The sequence below is a fragment of the Pollachius pollachius genome (genome assembly GCF_949987615.1).
Source record: "Pollachius pollachius genome assembly, chromosome: 19".
NCBI classification, from domain to species: Eukaryota; Metazoa; Chordata; class Actinopteri; order Gadiformes; family Gadidae; genus Pollachius; species Pollachius pollachius.
Genome location: NC_136952.1, coordinates 3,298,665 through 3,319,773, shown reverse-complemented (window position 1 = coordinate 3,319,773; position 21,109 = coordinate 3,298,665). Strand labels below are relative to the sequence as shown.

Genomic DNA, 21,109 nt, shown 5'->3' with positions numbered 1-21,109 from the left:
ATGATGAGAATGCTACAGTGCATTCTTTTAGGATGATCCATATCGCTATACGACACACACACGCACACACACACACACACACACACACACACACACACACACACACACACACACACACACACACACACACACACACACACACACACACACACACACACACACACACACACACACACACACACAAACACACTCTGGAAGAGGCTCAGAGGCTTACCCTCAAAGCTCCTTCCTCCTCCTCTTGCCAACCATCCACTCCCTGTATCCCTCCGTGGGTTTAACCCTGACCCGGGATCAGCTGCTGCCAATTCAGGATCTCTCAATGGTCTCCGTTCTGGTGTGTGACCCAGAGTTACTGTGTGGACTTTAGACCATCATCAGACGATGATACAGTCGTCCCGCCAGAGACTCAATCTTCCAAAGGAGAGGGGAGGATTTCGCCCCGGGCCTGGCACAGACTCCCCCGTTCTGAAGACATCAGGGGACGAGGATTTGTGGTGTCCTGCTCCATGACAAGTTAAATGGCGTGGCTTCCTTTTGTGTTTTTATCTCTCTTATATCTCGCTCTTTCGCTCTCAAAATGACGCATGTACCAATCAGCACTCAGGGGAGGATTGCCGCCGCAATCTACGGAAAAACAGCCTGAATAACGATGTTAGGAGATTAACCGAAATCTGCACGGAAGGCTTTTCCTCAGATAAGAATATGTTACAGCTTTATCCCGAAAACGTATTCGACAAGAGCCAAGACAACGTAAGGCTGAGGCCATATTTGTAAACTGATGGCTGCCCAGCCAAGTCCAGACGGATATCCATCGCAGAAACGCAAACATGAATATCATGTTGGTCTCACGACGCTTGCTGCATATGTGGCAGTTGGCCTGACCTCCCTCACCCCAGGGGCACTGGGCTCCCCAGCTCCCCCCTGCCCTCCCCCCTGCCCTCCCCCCTACCCTCCCTCCTGACAGAGGAGGCGCAGCACGGTGACATATGGACGACGTTCCGCTGAGCTCAGCTGCGATGCACGTGCTGCCATGCTGTCTTCTTTAGGCACCGAGGAGCTCCTGTGGGTGATACCGCGACGCCACCTAACAGTTCCCCGGGGTTAGGGGTTTATGGGATGAATAATTTGACGAGGCACTTTTCAAAACGTGTAACAGGAAACAGATATTTGAAGTCACTTCTTCTCTCTCTCTCCTCTAAGCCCATGTAAAGCAATGTCCCGCCCTCTCTCTCTACTCTTAACACAGACAACAATAAGACCCGCCCTCTGTCACTGAAAGTCCCGCCCTCTCTTTCGCCAATTACGCAAATCCACATCGTTCCTCCACCTCCGCAAACGAGGTGGAGGCGCGACAGAGCCCAGATGATTATTATATTGCCCAATATGTTAGCATAAGGATCACGCGATAAAAATTTAGAGTGATGACTCCTGCCTCCACACACACACACACACGCACACGCACACGCACACGCACACACACACACACACACACACACACACACACACACACACACACACACACACACACACACACACACACACACATCCGCACATGCAAGCAGCACACACACCCTTTGTTAATCGCTATCCTTCTACTGCTTCCTCCTATTGGTCCAGGCCGTCCGCTGACCAATCAGCACCCTCATGCTGCTTCCTCTCAGACTCTGTCGCCCGCCCTCGGCTTGTCTCTGGTCCTCGTTTTGTTTCCCCCCCCCCTTTCCTTCTCAGTCTGCACACCTAGCTCTCAGACGTCACTCCCGCGGCCTCCCCCGTTCCCTTTCTCCCCCGTTCCCCCCCGCCCTCTCCGGGGGTGAGGGGGGAGAGGGGGAGGCAGCCTGGACGGAGGACGGTACCCCTGTTCTCGGCTGCACCCCCAGGCCCGACACCGCCCTTGATCTGACGCCCCAATGCCTTCATGTTTCCAGGTGTGACATTCGCTGCAAAGGGCTACTTCGACGCTCTGGTGCGGATGGGCGAGATGGCGAGCGAGAGTCAAGGCTCTAAGGATATTGGTGAGTCCCAGTAGTGGCCGTAGCTGCCCCTAGTGGGTTGGAGGGGGAATTACACAAGTAGCCTAGATTAGCGTAACGTAGTCTATAGTTGGCCCGCCTGTGTGTGTGTGTGTGTGTGTGTGTGTGTGTGTGTGTGTCTGTGCGAAAGGCATGAGTGAATTCAGCTGATGACCTACCTGTAACGGGATGCAGAGGCAAAACAGACAACGAATTCCCCATAACTGGTAATTTAGCAGTCAGGTTACATTCATAGCAGTCCACACTCACACACTCGACACCTCGCCTTACTTCCTCACACAGCTCATCCAATGCTACCTCACCATCATCTGTCTCTCACCACTCAAACTTGTCGTGTCTGCTTCCGACCTATATCAACGTTGATCAAGTCTTTTTTCCTATCGTAACAAATAATCGAAAAACCAAGAGCTAATAGTTGATCCACTATTCATGTCCAACCATTTGCTAGCATTCGAACGAGCAACTGCGCCTGGGAAGGAACTGTTCATTATTGTCCAGTAGCTGCCCCTCCCAGTATTGACAACAAAATATCAGATAAGAGCGAAATAACGGGATTCAGGAACGTTCATTTTCAACTTTCTACCAGCGCTAACCTACTTACTTCCGTGATACTCTACAAACTTCACCAGAATCCTCTGGTTCAGGATAGAGTTGTTCCGATACCGATACCAGTATCGAAAATTCCTCAGCTTGGTAATGGTCAGAGGTGGAAAGTTGGAAGAGGAACTACGTTCGTTCGAGCTACCAAGTCGGGAAAACATGGATGCTCAAGCTTACAAGAATACAAATGCATTATTATAATTATAGTTTATAAATCAGTAAATCTCGGGAAGGAGAAAATGGTATCGGAACATCTCTAGTTCAGGCTGGCAGGCTGGCTCCGCCCTGGGTCTCCGTGGAGCCGTGGCTGATGAGCTTTGGGCTGCCTGCGGTCATTAGGGGGGTCCGTCGACCCCAAAGAGCGTTTGTACTCAGACTACGCTCATTAAGTCATTAAGGGACTCCAGTGGTCACATGGCCGCAGGGAGCGCGTGATGGCAGCGCGTTAGTGCTGCTTCGATGCCCTCCTATCATCCGCTCTTTAGAGAACGACATGACAGAGTAGTCTGAGAATGACAGGCGTGTGTTGGAACTGGATGGGCCGGGGGGAACTACTAGAGGCGAGAAACAAGCCCATGAAGTTTGTGTCTGTGTGTGTCTGTGTGGTTAGGGTGATTAGTGTTGTCCGAGGCCTGTTTATTTTGTTGCCTCCATTTTGCTCCCTTTTCGTTTTGGGTTTTCCAAACGTCTCTCTCTTCTCCGTCCTCCCACCCCTCCGCCCCGCTCCTGCTCTGGGCTTTGGTTAAAACACATTAGCCGTGTTTCCCACCCCGCCATGCACGGCCGCTGATGATTCAATCCACGGATATCACCTCCCGGTCGCAGAGTGACTCACAGAACGGGGTTAATGGCGGCCGCCCTCCGCCACGCCACACCGCTCAGCGCTAAGAATATTACCCGACACGCCCACCTCGTTCTCTCACCTGCAATCAATCCTCCCCCACCCCCCCACTGAGCGACTCTGAAGACACATCAACACACCGATTTTTAGTCGACCCGCCCGGGGCTCAATCCATCAGCCGCTCTGTGTTCGTTTGGTAGCCCTGTCTGTTGTACGGTTCAGGGGCGGCATGTGGCTCAGAAGGCAGAGCTGGGTGGCTGATAACCGGAAGGTTGCTAGTTTGATCCCCGGCTACCCCAAGCCCGGCTGTCAAGGTGTCCCTGAGCAAGGCACCTCACCCTAAATGCTCGTGACGAGCTGGCTGTCGCCTTGCATGGCTGACACCGCCGTGAATGTGTGCATAAACGGGTGAATGTGAGGAAATATTGTAAAGCGCTTTGAGTGGCCACTGGTTAGAAAAGTGCCTTATTAATGCATTCTGTTTGTACTTCCTGGTTGGCCCTCAACAGGAACACGCTCCGTATGAATAACGGCTCGATCCAGAGCAGTAAGCGTCTGTTTTGTCGTCACGCTCGGTGGGCCGAAAAACGTGACACGGGGAACAGAGAATGTCAGTGTTCCCCGGTGGACTGTGGCACGGCACGCTTTGGGTTTTTCTCTCTCTGCCGTGATGTTGACATTTGGTCCTCATTGCTAATTTCCTCTCTATTTATTTACTATCGCTAAAAGGGCAAACGGTGAAGCTCGGCCTCGTAGGCGCGTCACGAATTAATCGTGGATGATACACCGTCTCCGTTTTTACACAAAAAGCTGACAACTGGCGGAGAGAACTCTGCCAAGCCCAACTATGTTACAGAACACAAATTGTGTATCTAAAAGCTTCCCAGCGACACCTTTGACCCCGACTTGTCTGTCCCAGCGGGGCGGAGCCGGGGTTCAACAATATAGACACTCCAGGCTCATCCCCAGCATCTCACAGTCTCACTCCCGTCTCACCCCAGTAAGACGGACAGCCAGGGGCCCGACGTCTCCCGTTCTGACTGGTTGTTGTCACGTTGACCCTGGTGGGATCCAGCGGGGGTCTGAGGGGTGTAGGGGCAGAGGGAGAGAGCTGGAGAGAGGGGTGGAATTAAGCGGAAGTTCAATTAAGCAGAGGTTCAATTAAGCAGAGGTTCAATTAAGCAGAGGTTCAATTTGGCGGATGATGTCATTTGGGAGTTTTGTTGCTTTGAATGGATATCACTCTAATCTTTAAGAGGTGATATGTTGACTCACGCAAATAAACACTTAATCCCCATCAATATGTTTGTTATATTTTATGGCGTCAAAGTTATTACATTATTATGTGCAAGGCTTTCTCAAAGCACTTATCTATCGTCTAGAAGTATCGGCAATTATAGAACGCTAGTAATTCAAATGAATAACTTTTTTAGTATGATTTAATCGTGCCCCAAGACATGTTAATCAAACCCGAAGAAGCATCTGTTCAGGACTACACCAGGAGCAAGGCCTTCACCTGCTCCCCACGTGAATGGAATCGAGGAGCTCCCTGCAAAAAGGCATCGCCGCTAGATATCTGAAAAGCAGATTCGGAACAGGGGGGAGATGCATAATCCCATCCCGTTAACATTCCCATTATAATGTGGTTATTTCAAGGGTGTTGCGTTATAATTTTTTAATGCATTCCACACAATTCATTCTCGTTAATACCTCCAGGGAAACATTATATGACATAGCGCTCATCTCCATTTTACCATTGGTATTGGCCAAACACTAGTTAATCTCTTGGTCAACGAGCCCGTTGAACTCGCTCCCTGGAGCTGTTTTTATGTGATTCTATTCCGTCCTTTTCTTCAGGGCAAGGATTTCAACACAAGGCAGATTCTCGCCTTCCTATTCGAAGTGATTCAGCAATTGGTTTCACTCTTCGACTAATACATAGTAAAAATCAATGCTAGGTGTGTAGTGTGTGTGTGCGTGCGTGCGTGCGTGTGTTTGTGCATGTGTGCGTGTGTAGTATAGCTTCTTGTTCATCCTAGAAAGAATGCCCTGTAGCATTGTGATCATAGCTGGCATACCTTACAGAATATATGTGTAGCCTCGAGCGAAGCACGTAACCCAGTTCTGCCACTTTACCCTGCGCTGGGACTACGAGCAAAGACTTTAATTGTTGCCTGTGATGATCACACACTCTACACGAGAGCACCCACACATGCCAAACGTGTTTACGGGACAAATTGTCGCTTTAGTTAGAATCAAATCAAATTAATTCTGCTGCAGTGAAGGCATCTTGGCGGATCAACCCACCACTGTTCTTAAAACGAAGACATTCACAGCCGTGTAGCAATGATGTGGTACAAGGCAGCCCTGCTATCTTTAGCCTCTACATAATACATAAAAAAACAAAAAGGCACAAAATATATATAAAGAGATTCTGGTGCAATGAAAGATTGGATGACTTCAAGTGAAGTCTCCCTGTCTCTCCATCTCTCCGTCTCTCTCTCTCTCTCTCTCTCTCTCTCTCCGTCACTCTCTCTCTCTCTGTCTCTTCGTCACTGTCTCTCTCTCTCTCTCTTTCTCTCTCTCTCTGTCTCTTCGTCACCCTGTCTCTCTCTCTCTCTCTCCCTCTCTCTCTCTCTCTCTCTCTTCGTCACCCTGTCTCTCTCTCTCTCTCTCTCTCTCTCTCTGTCTCTTCGTCACTGTCTCTCTCTCTCTCTCTCTCTCTCTCTCTTTCTCTCTCTCTCTGTCTCTTCGTCACCCTGTCTCTCTCTCTCTCTCTCTCTCTCTCTCTCTCTCTCTCTTCGTCACCCTGTCTCTCTCTCTCTCTCTCTCTCTGTCTCTTCGTCGCCCTGTCTCTCACTCTCTCTCTCTCTCTCTCTCTCTCGGAGCAGCATCCTAACGGTTCAGCCGCTGCAGAAGCTAGAGTGTGTCCCCCCCCCCCCCCCACACACCCCCTCCCTCACCCTCTCCCCCCTCCTTTATTATCTCATCACACACCCCCGCGGTGATGTGGGAGCTCCGGCAGCCCTGTGAGAGACGCGCACGCCGCCACTGTGCGGCTCTAACAATAGACCAATGGCTGAGCCCCTCTGGAGGAGATGGGGGGGGGAGGAGGAGGAGGAGGAGGAGGAGGAGGGAGGGGAGGGGAGGAGCAGGATGGAGATGGAGGGGGAGGAGGAGGAGGAGGAGGGAGGGGAGGGGAGGAGCAGGATGGAGATGGAGGTGGAGGAGGAGGAGGAGGAGGAGGAGGAGGAAGAAAGGGAGGAGGTTGAGGGAGGAGGAGGAGGAGGAGGAGGAGGAGGAGAATGGGCTGCCCGTGGCCCGTCGTCATCCGAGTGGTGTGTAGGTGACGTCACGCGTCTGCGAGAAAAAACGCGTTCCCCAGACTTCCGCTTCTATATATGGACATGGCCAAACCGAAATAAAAGGGATTGGAGAGAGAGCGAGATTGCGAGAGTGGGAGGAAAAGATATGATGCCGGCGCAGTTCCCCTCCGAGCCTCCCCTTCGACGAGCCTTATAAGGGCTCCGCTGGCATCCGTTGTCCATCAAGTGGAGAGTCTGCTGTTGCTGTAGAGGCACGCAGCAAAAAGGCAGCCAGGCATACTAGGGAAACACGACGCTAGGCAGAGGATTCAATGTCTTGAGCTCAAGGTTGTTTGGTTATCGTCATATTGTTCTGTTGCTTTGTCCATTAACAGTGGGAGCATTGCCTCACCTGACCTCTGTACGAAGCGTCGGGTAAAACTACCCCACCTCAAATGTTCCAATGATTGATGCCCCAATGGCTGAGGTAGAACAAACAATACTATTAGGTTCTAGAAATAAGGTGCTTCTTTGCACAAAGTTACTTACATCCATCAAAAGTATAGGGGGACTAGACCTCCTCTCAGCAGAAGGAGGACTCCCATAGGGAGACACCATTCGTGGGTGGGGCCCACGAACACAGATACATGCATAACACCGTCCCTCTAAATATTGCGGCATTAAACATTCATTAGCTAAAGGGTAATTGCTTTCGGGACCCCAAATCTGGTCATTTGGATCAACCCCTAAATGTATTTATAAATGAGATGGACGTCATGCAGAGATGTGCTCAACCCTCAGGGAACAGAAGGGGAGAAGGAGTGAGTGTGAGTGTGTGTGTGTGTGTGTGTGTGTGTGTGTGTGTGTGTGTGTGTGTGTGTGTGTATGTTGAAAGGGAGAGAGTATTTTTAAGTTGATCATTGTTTATATGCCTGGCAGTAGATGCATTATTGGGGACCTTAGGGTATGTGTATATGTGGGGGTCTAAGAGTGTGTGTATGCACGGACCAGAGTGTGTATGTGGGGGTCTTAATGTGTGGGGACCTTAGTATTGGACGTACATGGTCAACAGACAGACATACATTCAAAAAGGCAGAGCCTCCCGAATGAAAACGTTTGATGGTTTGGTGCAGGAGGCCTGGGTCATGATGGAGGACCGATGCTGTTATTTAATGGCCTTAATTGAGGTAGTCAACATGGCCCACAAGCCCGGTGCCCATTCTCTATCCGTCTCTCTATGGCCGTCCTGCTGCTTCAAGCACTGCAGCCGGAACACTGTGGCAGTGAGGTAGGACGAGAGTGGTGCGTGTGTGTGCGTTTGTGTGTGTCTGCGTGTGCGTTTGTGTGTGTCTGCGTGTGCGTTTGTGCGTGTGTGACGGGGTCGGGGGAGGTACCTGCTCTATACCGTCTGACTGGTGGGCGGAGGGCGAGACAGAGGTGGCCTCTGTCCTGGCCGCGATACAACACACTGCGCGTGGATAAATTGGCCCCCCTTCCCTTCACCTCACAGCGTCCCTTCGGTGGGCCGCAGAACCGAGCGAAAAACAACAACAACAGGCACTGCAGAAAAAACTGCCAGCCGCCTCGGAGCAAACCCCTCGGAGAGAAGGGGGTGGAGGGGGGGGCGAGGTAACGGAGGGAGAGAGCGACAGAGTTCAGCGAGAACAGAAATCAAAGGGCGGGCCGCCCAGCACGGGCGTTCTCTCGGACCTCGCTCGCCGGACAACATTAATCACGCCAACGCCGCTCGCGTCAGAGCCCAGACCCCACAGCGGCCCGTGGCACATCACCCCCCCCCGCCCCCCCGGCTCCACTGCACCGATGCCTCCGTCCTGTCGCTGTGTTTTCCTGTCCATCACTCGCGGACATCACACGCTTCAAAGTCGGATCCCAAACGACCCTTCGCCCTGTGCTTGAGGAGTCTGGGCGGTGGCCCCTGACACCACAGGGGGGAACGGGACGGGGACACGGTGCATCGCGCCGTGGTAGTCGTGGGTAGGGTGTTCTGATTCCTGCCCAAGGGTTCTGGGTTCGATCCCCACTGCCCCCTTTCTGCTCCTTCATCCTCGTCATCATCATATCTGTAATCAGGAAGTACATCGCTCCTCAACAACATAATACTAATACATTTATTTTGTCAATTCAATTCACGGCCCCAGGAGAGTGGCTGTGTATACATCTATAGATCTAGATCTATATATATATCTTGTCGTCCGGTTCGACTGCAGTTCACCTGGTGTGAGGAGGGCTGAAGTGTTGATGAGAAGCCGCTGGACTTCTCAGCCTCTTCGTGTCCTTGAGTTGTCGCCCCGTCCTTGGCTTTGAGGGGCTGCCAGGCGGTGACTTAATGGTGCTGGTAATGCGGTGGAGCCGCGGCCGTGGATCAGGGGCAGCAGGCCAGATTAAACCGGACCGGCTAACCTCAGGTCACCCGGGCAGACGCGCTCGCTCGCCCGCTCGCCCAGACGGTCTCTTTGAAGGGCTTTGACAGGCGGGAGATGGGTTTTGAAAATGCAAATCCTCATAATTGCTTTGTTTTGGCCCTCAGCAGTTCACTGACGACAGGTTTTCTTTTGAAGAGGCTGTCTTAAATAAAAGCCATGCCTGTCTCTCACTCTCTCTCTCTCTCTCTCACTCTCTCTCTCACTCACTGTCTCTCTCTCTCTCTCTCTCTCACTCTCTCTCACTCTCACCCTCTCCCTCTCTCTCTCTCTCTCTCACTCTCTCTCTCACTCTCACTCTCTTCTCTTCTCTTCTTTATCTCTCTCTCTCCGACTCTAGAGTGAGAGTTTTGACACTCTCTCACTCTCTTGCTTCCTCTCTCTGTCTCACTCTGTCTGGCTCGGTCTCACTCTCTCTCTCATTCTCTGCCGTGTCCAGCCGCTGCCAGTGATAATCAATCTCTGTTTTACCCCCCACACACACACTAATGGTTATGTAGCATTGGTCAATTCAATCGATCTTCCCTTATGTAGCTTCGAATCCTCCTCCCAGGGATTCATTTTCCTTCCCTTCCACCCTGATGTGTGACTGAGGACGTCAGAATGAGCGGTGGATTGAGTTGTGTTCCTTTCTCTGATACACAGGGAATGTACCTTTTTGCGGCCCATTCGTTGGTGATCTCTAAAGTGAAGTGAGTCGGAGAGAAAAGCCTCTCCACCTCCTTCAAGGGTCCTTGAAGAAATCGAACAACAATCCAGCGTTTTTTGGACTTTAAAACGCAGTGACTTTGTGGAGAACAAATCCCCCTCTTGTACCTTAAGCTGACTGTCCCCTGAGCCTTCTCTGAGAGACTAGAGCTGCCAAGGCCATCCCATAATACAGTAAAGAACGCTTTGTAAGCGTTTTTGGTGGGTTGAGGTTAAGTTTCTTCAGAGGACAAAATAAACGACAAGAAGATTGTTTTTTGCGTTGTTGATCAACCGGAATAATTCCCTGGAATTATTTTCAATCTGCCTTATTTTGTGAGAGCGTGTTCTTGTTAGTTACTTACCTTCAGCGATAATAACCCGTTTTTAATCTCTGATTAAGCTTACTGCTGGACCTTGTCCTGCCTAGGCACTGGCAGCCATATTGTTGATCATTGTTTTCAGAGCTAAACTCTTCAGCTCCCCTGACGCCTTCACTACTATTCCCCCTCCCTCACACGCATACAGTGCGCACTAATTCATATTAACGAGGTGAGCCCTTTCTTTTAATGTGAAAATTGCTAATGAACACCGGTGGAAGAAAAGTCCACAATCTTGGCCACAAAAAGGCAACAAATTAATAAACGAGGCACAGCTGAGGTGGCTTGCTGACGCAGCCGCTTTTGTGCACATCAAACCACGCAGACCACAGACAAGGGGGCCCGGCTCCCAACAATAAAACAATGGGCTTCCCACACCAGGCTTTGCCGAGGTTATCTGCGGTGATTAAATAGTAAGCGGCTTATGGACCTGCTGTGCCACAGTGTGATATATTCTGCGTCGCGTTGCACGGTGGCGGTCTGGGATTAGCCGGGTCGTCAGCAGAACCACAGCCGCCAGAATAAAAAGTGGGAGCTAAAGTTATTCATTACCGTGCGGTGCTGGGATCTTTCTTTAACGTTGCGTAGCTTCCGATGCGCTTCCCGTGCGTGTTGCTGTGTTGTTCTGAGCGCTGGCCTCCACGCTGCCTGCAGTGGGGAGGGAATGGCGGTTACAAGGTTGTAGAGAAATATGGATGAGGTCTTTGGGGGAATGACGATGAAGGTGTAGAAGTGTGTGTGTGTGCGTGTGTGTGTTAGTGTGGTGTGTTAGAGCGTGCGTAGGAGTCTGTGACGCCTTCCCCACGCTAACATCGTTTCTCGCTCACTGTATCTTCACACATATCTGAAGGGATGCCTTTAGGAAACATGTGATGCGCTGATACGTCAGAGAGCTGTGTGTGTGTGTGTGTGTGTGTGTGTGTGTGTGTGTGTGTGTGTGTGTGTGTGTGTGTGTGTGAGATAAAGAGAGAGAATGAACGAGGAGGGGAGAGAGAGCAAGGGATGAGCACCCTATAAAAGTCAGTGCGGCAACAGGAAGTGACCAAATTTATCGGCCTTAGTTTCTACCCATCATGCCTTTCAGCATCCAAAGACAGTTCACCCATAAACTGTTATAGCTGCCTTCACTCTGGTCTCAGCAGAGGTACGGGCCAGGTGTGTGTCTGTGTGTGTGTTTCTGTGTGTGCGTGCACGTGTGCATGTGAGTCCCCGTGTGTAGTGTTGTTGCGGATGACATACAGGCATTTAACTATGTGAGGGAGCATGGTTTTAAAGTGCACTTCCTTGTCTCTTTTCTAAGTGTTTAAGTGTGCTGCTCAATTATGTTTCCTCAACCCTTAAATCACCGTCTCCCTCCATACGCACACACACCTATATGACTGTCGTACATCCAACTCACTGTCCGTCTGCGCATTTAGAACGAGTTGAGGGGGGTTGGGGGAGACCACTAACCTGCTCAACAATGTATAGATCCTCACACACACCTCCATCAATTGCTGATTCACCCACGCACGCACAGAAACACACAAACACACAACCAAGTCGTTCACGTGACTCTCCTGCTCTCTCTCTGTTTTAAGCCTTTTAAAGCGTGCCCACTCATTTACATTTAGGACATTTAGCAGAGGCTTTTTAATCCAAAGCGACTTACAATAAGTATATTTGTCAGAAGAAAGAGAAACCACAATATATCTCTGTCGGTGCAGTAAGGATGTTCATAGAACCAAGTGCCAAGCACTTACAATCGCTAGGTTAACCCGTTCCCCGTACACAACACAGATAGCTAGGATAAGACACCGCAGACCCTGTCTCGGTTCCAAGGCCATGCTCGCTCTGTTCCCCATGGGCGCCGCCAGACCAACACGCATTACCCGCTGTCGGCGGCCATTAGACCGGAGGCTAGCGACACGAAAGCTGGCTAATGGACGTCAAAGGGCTCATTGGAGAGGAAGGGGCCCGTTAAGTGATTCATAAGATGGCAATTAACGCTCAAGGTACGCGCACTGCTGTGACGCATCTGAATCCGTAGCAAAAGGGCCGGAAACTGTTAAGGTGTTTGTGTGTAAGTGTGTGTGCTGGTACGTGTGTGTCTGTGTGTGTGTGTGTGTGTGGGGGTGTGTGTGTGTGTGTGTGTGTGTGTGCGTGTGTGCGTACGTGTGTGTGTACATGTGCGTTGGTGTGTGTGTGTGTGTGTGCGTGTGTGTGTGTGTGTGTGTGTATATGTTTGATTTTCCACCCGAAATGTACAAAGCTAAATATTAAGTTTTTCCATGCAGGTGGGCGGGTTAATAGCGGGATGGAGTTGTGTGTTTCGTTGTGATTAGGTAGGAAATTGAACTGTGTGTCTGTGTGAGCCCATTGTGTGCGTCATTCTTGTAGCGGGGGGGGCAGAGCAAAGGTGGTGTGGGCGGATGTTTTTTTTTAGGTTGATTTGACTTGAGTGAGAGAGACCCATTTCTACAGGGCTCTCTCTCTTTCTCTCTTTCTCCCTTTCTCTCTCTCTCTCTCACACTTTTTCTCTCTCTCACTTTTTCTCTCTATCTCTAACTTTTTCTCTCTCTCTTGTTCTCTCTCTCTCTTTTTCTTTCTCGCTCTTTCTTTCCCTCTCTCTCTCTTTCTCTCTCTTTCTCTCTGCTACTGGCTCAAACTAGCTCTTTTGTTGTTCCTTGTTTTTCCCCCACAATGCATTGCATATTCAGAGGAGGCAGCATGTAGGTATCTCTTCCCACTGGCTGCATGACGCATTATTTACTGTTTTGAAAACGTTTTTATTCATTTCTCGGTTCACGTTGTGACCTTTTTATCGGCTGTTTTTTTCGTTTGTTGATATATCTCCCCGTTATGTCCTACGATAAGTTAGACAGAAAGCTGATTTGCTGTACAAGTCAGTTCCCTATCCACCTTATACATATCTCTATATAGATATTATCTGTCTATATTTATATACATTCTTTTTTTTACAACAACAAATATTCTTTTTATAATCCTAGCTACGGCTAAAATAGTTTCTTCAGTTGTGTGTCGATATAGACAACTGACATGGAATGACTTTGATCAGATAACCTCCTTCTGCTTTCTGTACGTTCTTTATTTTATTGATTTCTGTCGATGCTTTTATTTTGGAGGAGCGCTTCGTGACGACACAGCTGTTCCATCCTGTCCATCTCGCCTCGCCCCCCCCGCCCCCCCCCCCCCCTCTTCCCCCCCCCTCCCCCTCCCTCCCTCCACCTGTGGTCCGCTCACCTGTCCGTCATCCGTGATTGGCTGCATGCTCCGACCGCACGCTCACTTATTGCGTTCCATTGGGCGCCGTGGGGGGGAAGGTGTTTAATCTCCGCCTCTCAGCGCCCCCCACACCCCCCCAAACACACCGGCCTGACGCTCTTCTTCTGTCCCCAGGGGAGGTGCTCTTCCAGATGGCCGAGGTCCACAGACAGATCCAGATCCAGCTAGAGGAGATGGTGAGACCCTCCCCCCCCCCCCACGGAGGACAAGCAGGGAGCTAGGGACGCTTTTATTCTGAAAAGGATCGAGAAGAACGATTTGTAAAAGTCGTTTTGGATTAGTGTTTCAGTTTTTGAAACCTTGTGTTCGCACTTCCGAAACACACACGCACTGAACACGCACACGCACACACACGCACTGAACCTCCCGCCCACACAAGCACACACACACACAAACACACACACACACACACACACACGCACGCGCACGCACACACACACACACACACTCACACACACACACACACACACGCACACACACACACACACACACACACACACAGTACTGCTGCATGTATATTTACACTATATATATATATATATATATATATTTATAATAATCGTTTTGGATTAGTATTATAGTTTGTAAAACCTCATGTTCCAACCGTGCTTGTACGCAAAACTCACCGCCGTTTGACAGTTGCCATGGCAGTTAGTGGACGTTTTAAACAGTCTTATACTTAGTGGCTTAAGCCGCTTTTTTATAAAAAGAGAAATCCTATAAATATCCCAGGAGTTGCGTACAGTTGTTGAATATAAAAGGAAACGTACGGTCAAACGTATGGTTTGACAAACAGTCGCGCCCGTGTGTTTCAAAATCATAAAATAATTTCATGACCCTATTATTCCAATGTAGTGTACCGTGGCATTTCAATTTCACCATCGGGTGAACTCAGCTCTTTTGACACACACACACACACACAAACACACACACACACACACACACACACACACACACAGATACACAGGCATACACACATGCAAACACACAAACACGCACACAGACACGCACTCAAACTCACGCACACCACACACACACACACACAAGCACACACACAGACGCACACACACAAGCACACGCACAGACGCACACACACACACAAACGCAGCCAGCTAACAATACTGCTGCGTGTATATTAACACAATTCAACATTCGCATTCCGTCGTGACCCTTCGACCCTGCCTCGAACCCTGCTGACCTCTGATGACAAAATTTCATGAATTTCTGCAGTGGTCAGCGTCTCTTTCCCCTCTCTTTTGGTTTTTGCCGTTTTGACTCTGCTGACTAGCGGGGTTGAACGATTCTAAAAGAACTGCTGACTCACCTCTGTGAACCATCTGCAGATCAGCCCCTCACCCCCGCGTTTCACACCACGCCCACAAGGAGCACTTAGCCGAACCAGAACCCAAACACACACACACACGCGGTGGTTAACTTCAGCCTGCCTGTGCGTGTCGTCGACGTGGACGGACCACCCCAGTGGACGGTTCACGGGGGGACACGATGTAAAACGAATCCTCTCTGTGCCTCTCTTTGTTCCTCTGCAGCTGAAGTCGTTCCACAACGAGCTGCTGACTGAACTGGAGAAGAAGGTGGAGCTGGATGCTCGCTATCTGAACGTGAGTTTGGTTAATAATATCTAAATCCCATGTAATTCGCAGGACTTAGAGACTATGCAAAAAAAGGCCCTGGTATTTCGCTTGGTGTCTCCACAATTAATCTTCAGAATTTTAACCCGATGGAACCGGAGCGAACGCAACCTCGAGCCAAATCCTGCTCTACAGTTCCCATATAAATTAGCCTCCCGCTGTTCTCGGGAAGCGTCTCTTTTATCTCCTTGACAAGACAATCAACTGCAGATGCGTTCGGTGACATCACGTGATTCGTTCGGCTGCAGCCTCCTCGTCGGTCCTCCCCTTTCCGATGCGTCCCACGTCGATCACCCCGCCGTGATCTCCTTCTCTGCCAGAAGTAATTCACCGGTGCTCCTCCCCTTGCGGTTTTTATCAAAGCCCCAAACAGACAAAAGCACTTAGCATGCTTCAGAGGATCCTCAGGAGATTGAGAGCAGGATAAACATGATGATGGAAGTAAGGGTTAAAACGGCCACTGGTGTTTGCCGGTTTCACGATGAAGACTATATTAGGAAGGTGAGGCTGCACAACTGTTGTGCATTCATTGAGTAATCAGTGTGCACAGGTTAAACCAGCCGTCTCGGCACACACACTCAGGGAGAGATCTCCTGCACTGAAACGTGGAGCCCCAGTGCCATGTATCATTAGCTGCAAACCGTACAATAAATCGGCTTTCAACAGCACCACCCTGCAGCCTCGTCTGGACTAGCCCAATAAAAGTCACCTCGGTGGAGTGTGGCAACAGACATTGTCCCAATCATCAATACACCATTGTACAGCAATGGCACCTTCCTCCAAGTCCAGATTGACCCCAAACTGACACAATGCGAATGCCACGCGAGGTGTCAATACAAGGCGTCCTCTCCTCGAACTCAGCTCCCAGTGACTTTGGTGCACTTTTAAACGGTTGTTTGGAATCTGGTTTTGGCAATCGCTGTCGCTGTGCCGCGGCTGACTCAGTGCTGCCTCCCGCAGGCGGCGCTGAAGAAGTACCAGACGGAGCACAAGAGCAAAGGGGAGAGTTTGGAGAAGTGCCAGGCTGAGCTGAAGAAGCTGCGGAGGAAGAGCCAGGGCAGCAAGCACCCCTCCAAGTACGGAGACAAGGAGATGCAGGTCAGTCTGTGTGTCTGTGTGTGTGTGTGTGAGTGTGTCTGTGTGTGTGTGTGTAGGGGTGTGTGTGTCTGTATGTGTGTGAGTGTGTCTGGGTGGGTGTGTGTGTGGTGTCTGTCTATGTGAGTGTGTGGTGTCTGTGTGTGTGTTTGTGTGTGGTATCTTTCTGTGTGTCTGTCTGTCTGTCGGTAAGCATTGTCTGCACAGGCCCACAGCAGGGCTAACCAATGAGCTTGTCTGGGAATTTTCTCCTGATTGTAATTGGTCTAAAATGTCACATGGTCATTTAGAGCATAAAAATATCTATTATTATATATATGTATATATATATATATATTTTTTTTTATATATACATTGGTAGTCAAGGCGGGGCCCTATTGTTGTTAAGGCCTTAACACTGCACGGAAAACGAAGACAACACTAAACAAAAGAAAAAAACTGTTTGACGGCTGGAAACAAGCAGAGGCAGAACATTTGTAAAACAAACATTTGGAAGGTTTATCATCAGCTCTCAAACGCACAAAAGTCTCGTACCTAAACTCGGGAGAATCCACCACTCCCACCTTCACTCTCACAATCAATGTTTTCACTCCAGGTCTGGCGAAATGCGCCACGGTTGTTTTAAGAGTCTGAAACGCGGCATCGCATCTCCCCGAGGTTCTGGCTGCTGCAGCCGAGACACGTTCTCTACGCTCGTAGCTCGGATGCACACACACAGACACACACGCATACACACGCACACAGGCACACACACATAGAACACACGCACATACACATACACACGTGAAAACACACCCACATTCGCGCGCGCACACACACACGCACACACACAAGCACACACACACACACACCGAACACACACAGACACACACACACGCACGTGCAAACACACACACATTCCACCGTATTCATCAAAGGCTGGCAGTGGCTGCTTGCACCTTGGACTAAAACTGTGCCTTTTTTATTTTTCCTTGGAAGGGCGGAGGAGGAGTTTGGTGGAGGGGGTGGGGGGAGTCGTCTGAGGACAACAGCGGACGGGTGGGGGGGGGGGGGGGGGGGGGGGGTCGTGGTAAGTGTACAAGACGCCCGAAGGCTCCGTGTGTGCGCGGCGTTACGCAACCGCTGGGGTTGAGGCGGGGACGAGGCAGCCATCGCTAGCCCGGCCGTGGCGGTGGAGAAGGGGGGTGGGGCACCTCGAGTGGAGGCTGAGGCCCCGCGGAGACGGGGAGGGCAGACATCAGCGCATGCATCTCGTCCCTGACCCCGACTCACGGGGTGGGAGGTGACCCGCGACACGCACTTATACAGTGTGCGCCGTGAAGTGCACTTCCGCTGCCCCCCACCCCCAGCGCTCCTCCTCCTCCTCCTCCTCCTCCTCCTCCTCCTCCTCCCCCTCTGTCTCTCAAGTGTAGGTGTGGGGCGGAGTTGTATGTGTGTGTGCATTAGTGTGTGTGTGCGTGCGTGCGTGCGTAGATGCGTGGATGGATAAACGATCCATCTCCCCCCCAAACCACCCACCAACCCACCCACCCTCGTTATGAAAGCCAAGGCTGTAATGCTTACGTAATAATAATGCAAGGAAAAGCATCAAAGATAAGTATAGTGTTCATAATAGATCAGGTCAGACACGAGGACGAGGGATTGTGTTTCCTGTGGCAGCCACGGGGTCTGGGTGGTCCGTCGGGTCTCCCTGAATATGTTCACAACGATCCAATTTCCACTGGTTTACCGCGTCCGTCAGCATCAGCATCCCGGTCTGCTCTGTCATTAAGGGCCTCTTCTAATGGCCCTTTCTCCCTGGCCTCTCCCATCGTCCCCCGCGGACCACTGGTCCCCACTGGTCCCCACTGGTCCCCACTGGCCCCAACCGGCCCCCACTGGTCCCCACTGGTCCCCACTGGCCCCCACTGGTCCCCACTGGTCCCCACTGGTCCCCACTGGTCCCCACTGGTCCCCACTGGTCCCCACTGGCCCCAACTGGCCCCCGCTGTCCTCTGGTTTGTTTGGGCCTTTGCTGTTGTCCCTCGGTGCAAACATAGGCAAGGCCACTTTAGTTAAATAGCACGTTTCGTGAGCGAGGCAGACTCAAATAAAATAAAATAATAAAACGAAATGGATAATTAAAAGGTGAGGGTTAGGGTTAACATGACGTCGACCTCATGTTAGAGGTCTGGGTGAGCCTCATGTTAGGGGCACATTTGTGGCTCGATGACGGAGGGGGTTATGTTCCGACGCTTCGACTGGCGGGACGAGCGAAAAGAGCGGGGGGGCCTCACTCTCTCTTCTAATGAACAAATATCAAACCCCTTTGAGTTGCGGAGGGTCGTCGACTCGTTGAACTCCCTGCTCCGTCTCTCTTCCACCAGTCGCATCTTTATCTCTGAAGGTCTCACACGCCTCAGTGTGTGTTTGTGCGTGTGTGTGTATGCGATTGTGCGGGCGTGTGCATGTGCGTGCTACACGCGCAGACGGAGCCTGCCGGCCACCGGGTGAAATCAGCCTTGATTAAAAACACAATGGTCTGTGTCTTTATCGCCACCCCCGTCTCGTCGTGTCTCCGTGCTTACCCACAAGCCCCCGCTGTCCTGAGAGGAGCCGCTTCTCGTCAGCTGGCTCTAATCGGAGCGGCTGTTCACTGCCGCATCTTCTTAGTGATGTTCGTCGTCCCCCGCTCCCCCCCCAGACGCAGTCTGCCGGGAGCACCAATTATCCGTGTTGCGACGGCTGGTGGGCTGGGGGTGTGGGCAGCAGAATAAGACGCTGCGTCACCACCCGTGGAGGCTGAGGCGGGCGCGTGGGATGCCGTTTACCTTCTCACATAGACGCCGGGTCCCCCCCTTCACCTGACAGCCTCTCTCAGTGGCGGCGTCCCTCCCTCTCTCCTCGCTCGGTCTCTTTCTATCGCTCTCTCTGTCTCTCTCTGTCGCTCTCTATCTCCCTCCCTCTCTCCTCGCTCGGTCTCTTTCTATCGCTCTCTCTGTCTCTCTCTGTCGCTCTCTATCTCCCTCCCTCTCTCCTGGCTCGGTCTCTTTCTATCGCTCTCTCTGTCTCTCTCTGTCGCTCTCTATCTCCCTCCCTCTCTCCTCGCTCGGTCTCTTTCTATCGCTCTCTCTGTCTCTCTCTGTCGCTCTCTATCTCCCTCCCTCTCCCTCGCTCTCTCTCTCTGTCTCTGTCTCTTTCTGTCGGTCTTTCGCGCCATTCTCTCTCTCTGTCCCTCTCTGACTCTCTCGATCTCTCTCTTTATCTCTTTCTATCTCTGTCTGTCCTTAACTCTCGGTCTATCTCTGTCTGTCCTTAACTCTCTGTCTATCTCTGTCTGTCCTTAACTCTCTGTCTATCTCTGTCTGTCCTTATCTCTCGGTCTCTGTTTATCTCTGTTTCTCTATTTCTGTGTGTGTATTGGTCTCGCTATCTTGTTCTCTCTGCCTCTTTGTGTTTCTCTGTCTTTCTTTCTCTCTGTTTGTTTTCTCTTTGTCTCCGTATCTCTCTCGGTATTGAACTTGTGTTATCGTGTGTGTGTGTGTGTGTGTGTGTGTGTGTGTGTGTGTGGTCTTTTGTGTTCCTGGTCTGTGTTTGTTTTAATTGCGGAGGTGAGCTGAGTGGAATGAAACGTGTAAAGATGGATAAGATGGCGAGAGGAGGACAGAGAGGGGAGGAGAGAGAGGAGAGAGGAGGAGAGAAAGGAAGGAGAGCGAGGGGAGGAGGGAGAGGGGAGGACAGAGAGGGGAGAAGAGAGAGGAGGAGAGAGAGGGGAGGAGAGAGAGGAGAGAGGAGGAGAGAAAGGAAGGAGAGCGAGGGGAGGAGGGAGAGGGGAGGACAGAGAGGGGAGAAGAGAGAGGAGGAGAGAGAGGGGAGGAGAGAGGAGAGAGAGGAGAGAAAGGAAGGAGAGCGAGGGGAGGAGGGAGAGGGGAGGACAGAGAGGGGAGAAGAGAGGGAGGAGAGAGAGGAGAGAGGAGGAGAGAAAGGAAGGAGAGCGAGGGGAGGTGAGAGACGGAGGGAGAGAGAGGAGGAGAGAGAGGAGGAGAGAAAGGAAGGAGAGCAAGGGGAGGAGGGAGAGGGGAGGTGAGAAACGGAGGGAGAGAGAGGAAGGAGAAAGAGGGGAGGAGGGAGAGGGGAGGACAGAGAGGGGAGAAGAGAGAGGAGGAGAGAGAGGAGAGAGGAGGAGAGAGAGGAGAGAGGAGGAGAGAAAGGAAGGAGAGCGAGGGGAGGAGGGAGGGGGGAGGACTGGGATGCATTATTGACCGCAAAGTCATTCCCTCTCTCTGTTTTCGACGGAGCCCAACCTTTGAAGAAGCACACCATCCTGATGGAATTAGCCTTTAGCTGAACCAGAACATGTCTGGAAGAGGCCGTTTTGTCTTGAAATGTTTTTGGCTATGTTTAGGTGGCCAAAGTTTAATTTTAGCCATAGCGAAATACAAGCTTCTACATACGCTCCTGTTTTAGAAAATGTCAAACGTTTAGCCAGTTCTGACTTCGTCCATTTAATATCTAAACCGCAAACCGTAAAAAAAAATCGCAAGCATTCTGATAGCTTATATTTGCCTTTCTGAAATTATTAGCTGACAAACAGTACTAGTATCGGGTTAAACAGCACACCAGCACACTTTGATTGCAACGTGTTTAAATTGTGATTCTGTAAAATCGAATGGTCTAATCTCAGCAAGCACAGGTGGACAACTGAAATCTGTGAGCAACGTCATTTGCATTGATATGATCTTAATGGGATTACCTTTCATTCAGCACTTCCGTCCAGAGATGCACTTTGATAGCACACACACACACACACACACACA

At 50.9% G+C, this 21,109-nt stretch overlaps 1 protein-coding gene across 1 annotated transcript in view; it reads left to right on the top strand.

Moving 5' to 3' along the window:
• Positions 1-1,915: 1,915 nt before the first annotated feature.
• Positions 1,916-21,109, top strand: part of LOC307090199 (BAR/IMD domain-containing adapter protein 2-like) — a gene marked incomplete at its 5' end in the record, with an annotated part of 31,283 nt that continues 12,089 nt past the window's right edge. Inside the window, 4 exons of the mRNA XM_079756772.1 lie at positions 1,916-2,012; positions 13,684-13,745; positions 15,117-15,188; positions 16,179-16,316. Coding sequence (XP_079612898.1) covers positions 1,916-2,012; positions 13,684-13,745; positions 15,117-15,188; positions 16,179-16,316 — 369 coding nt within the window. The remainder of the gene's footprint in view (positions 2,013-13,683; positions 13,746-15,116; positions 15,189-16,178; positions 16,317-21,109) is intronic.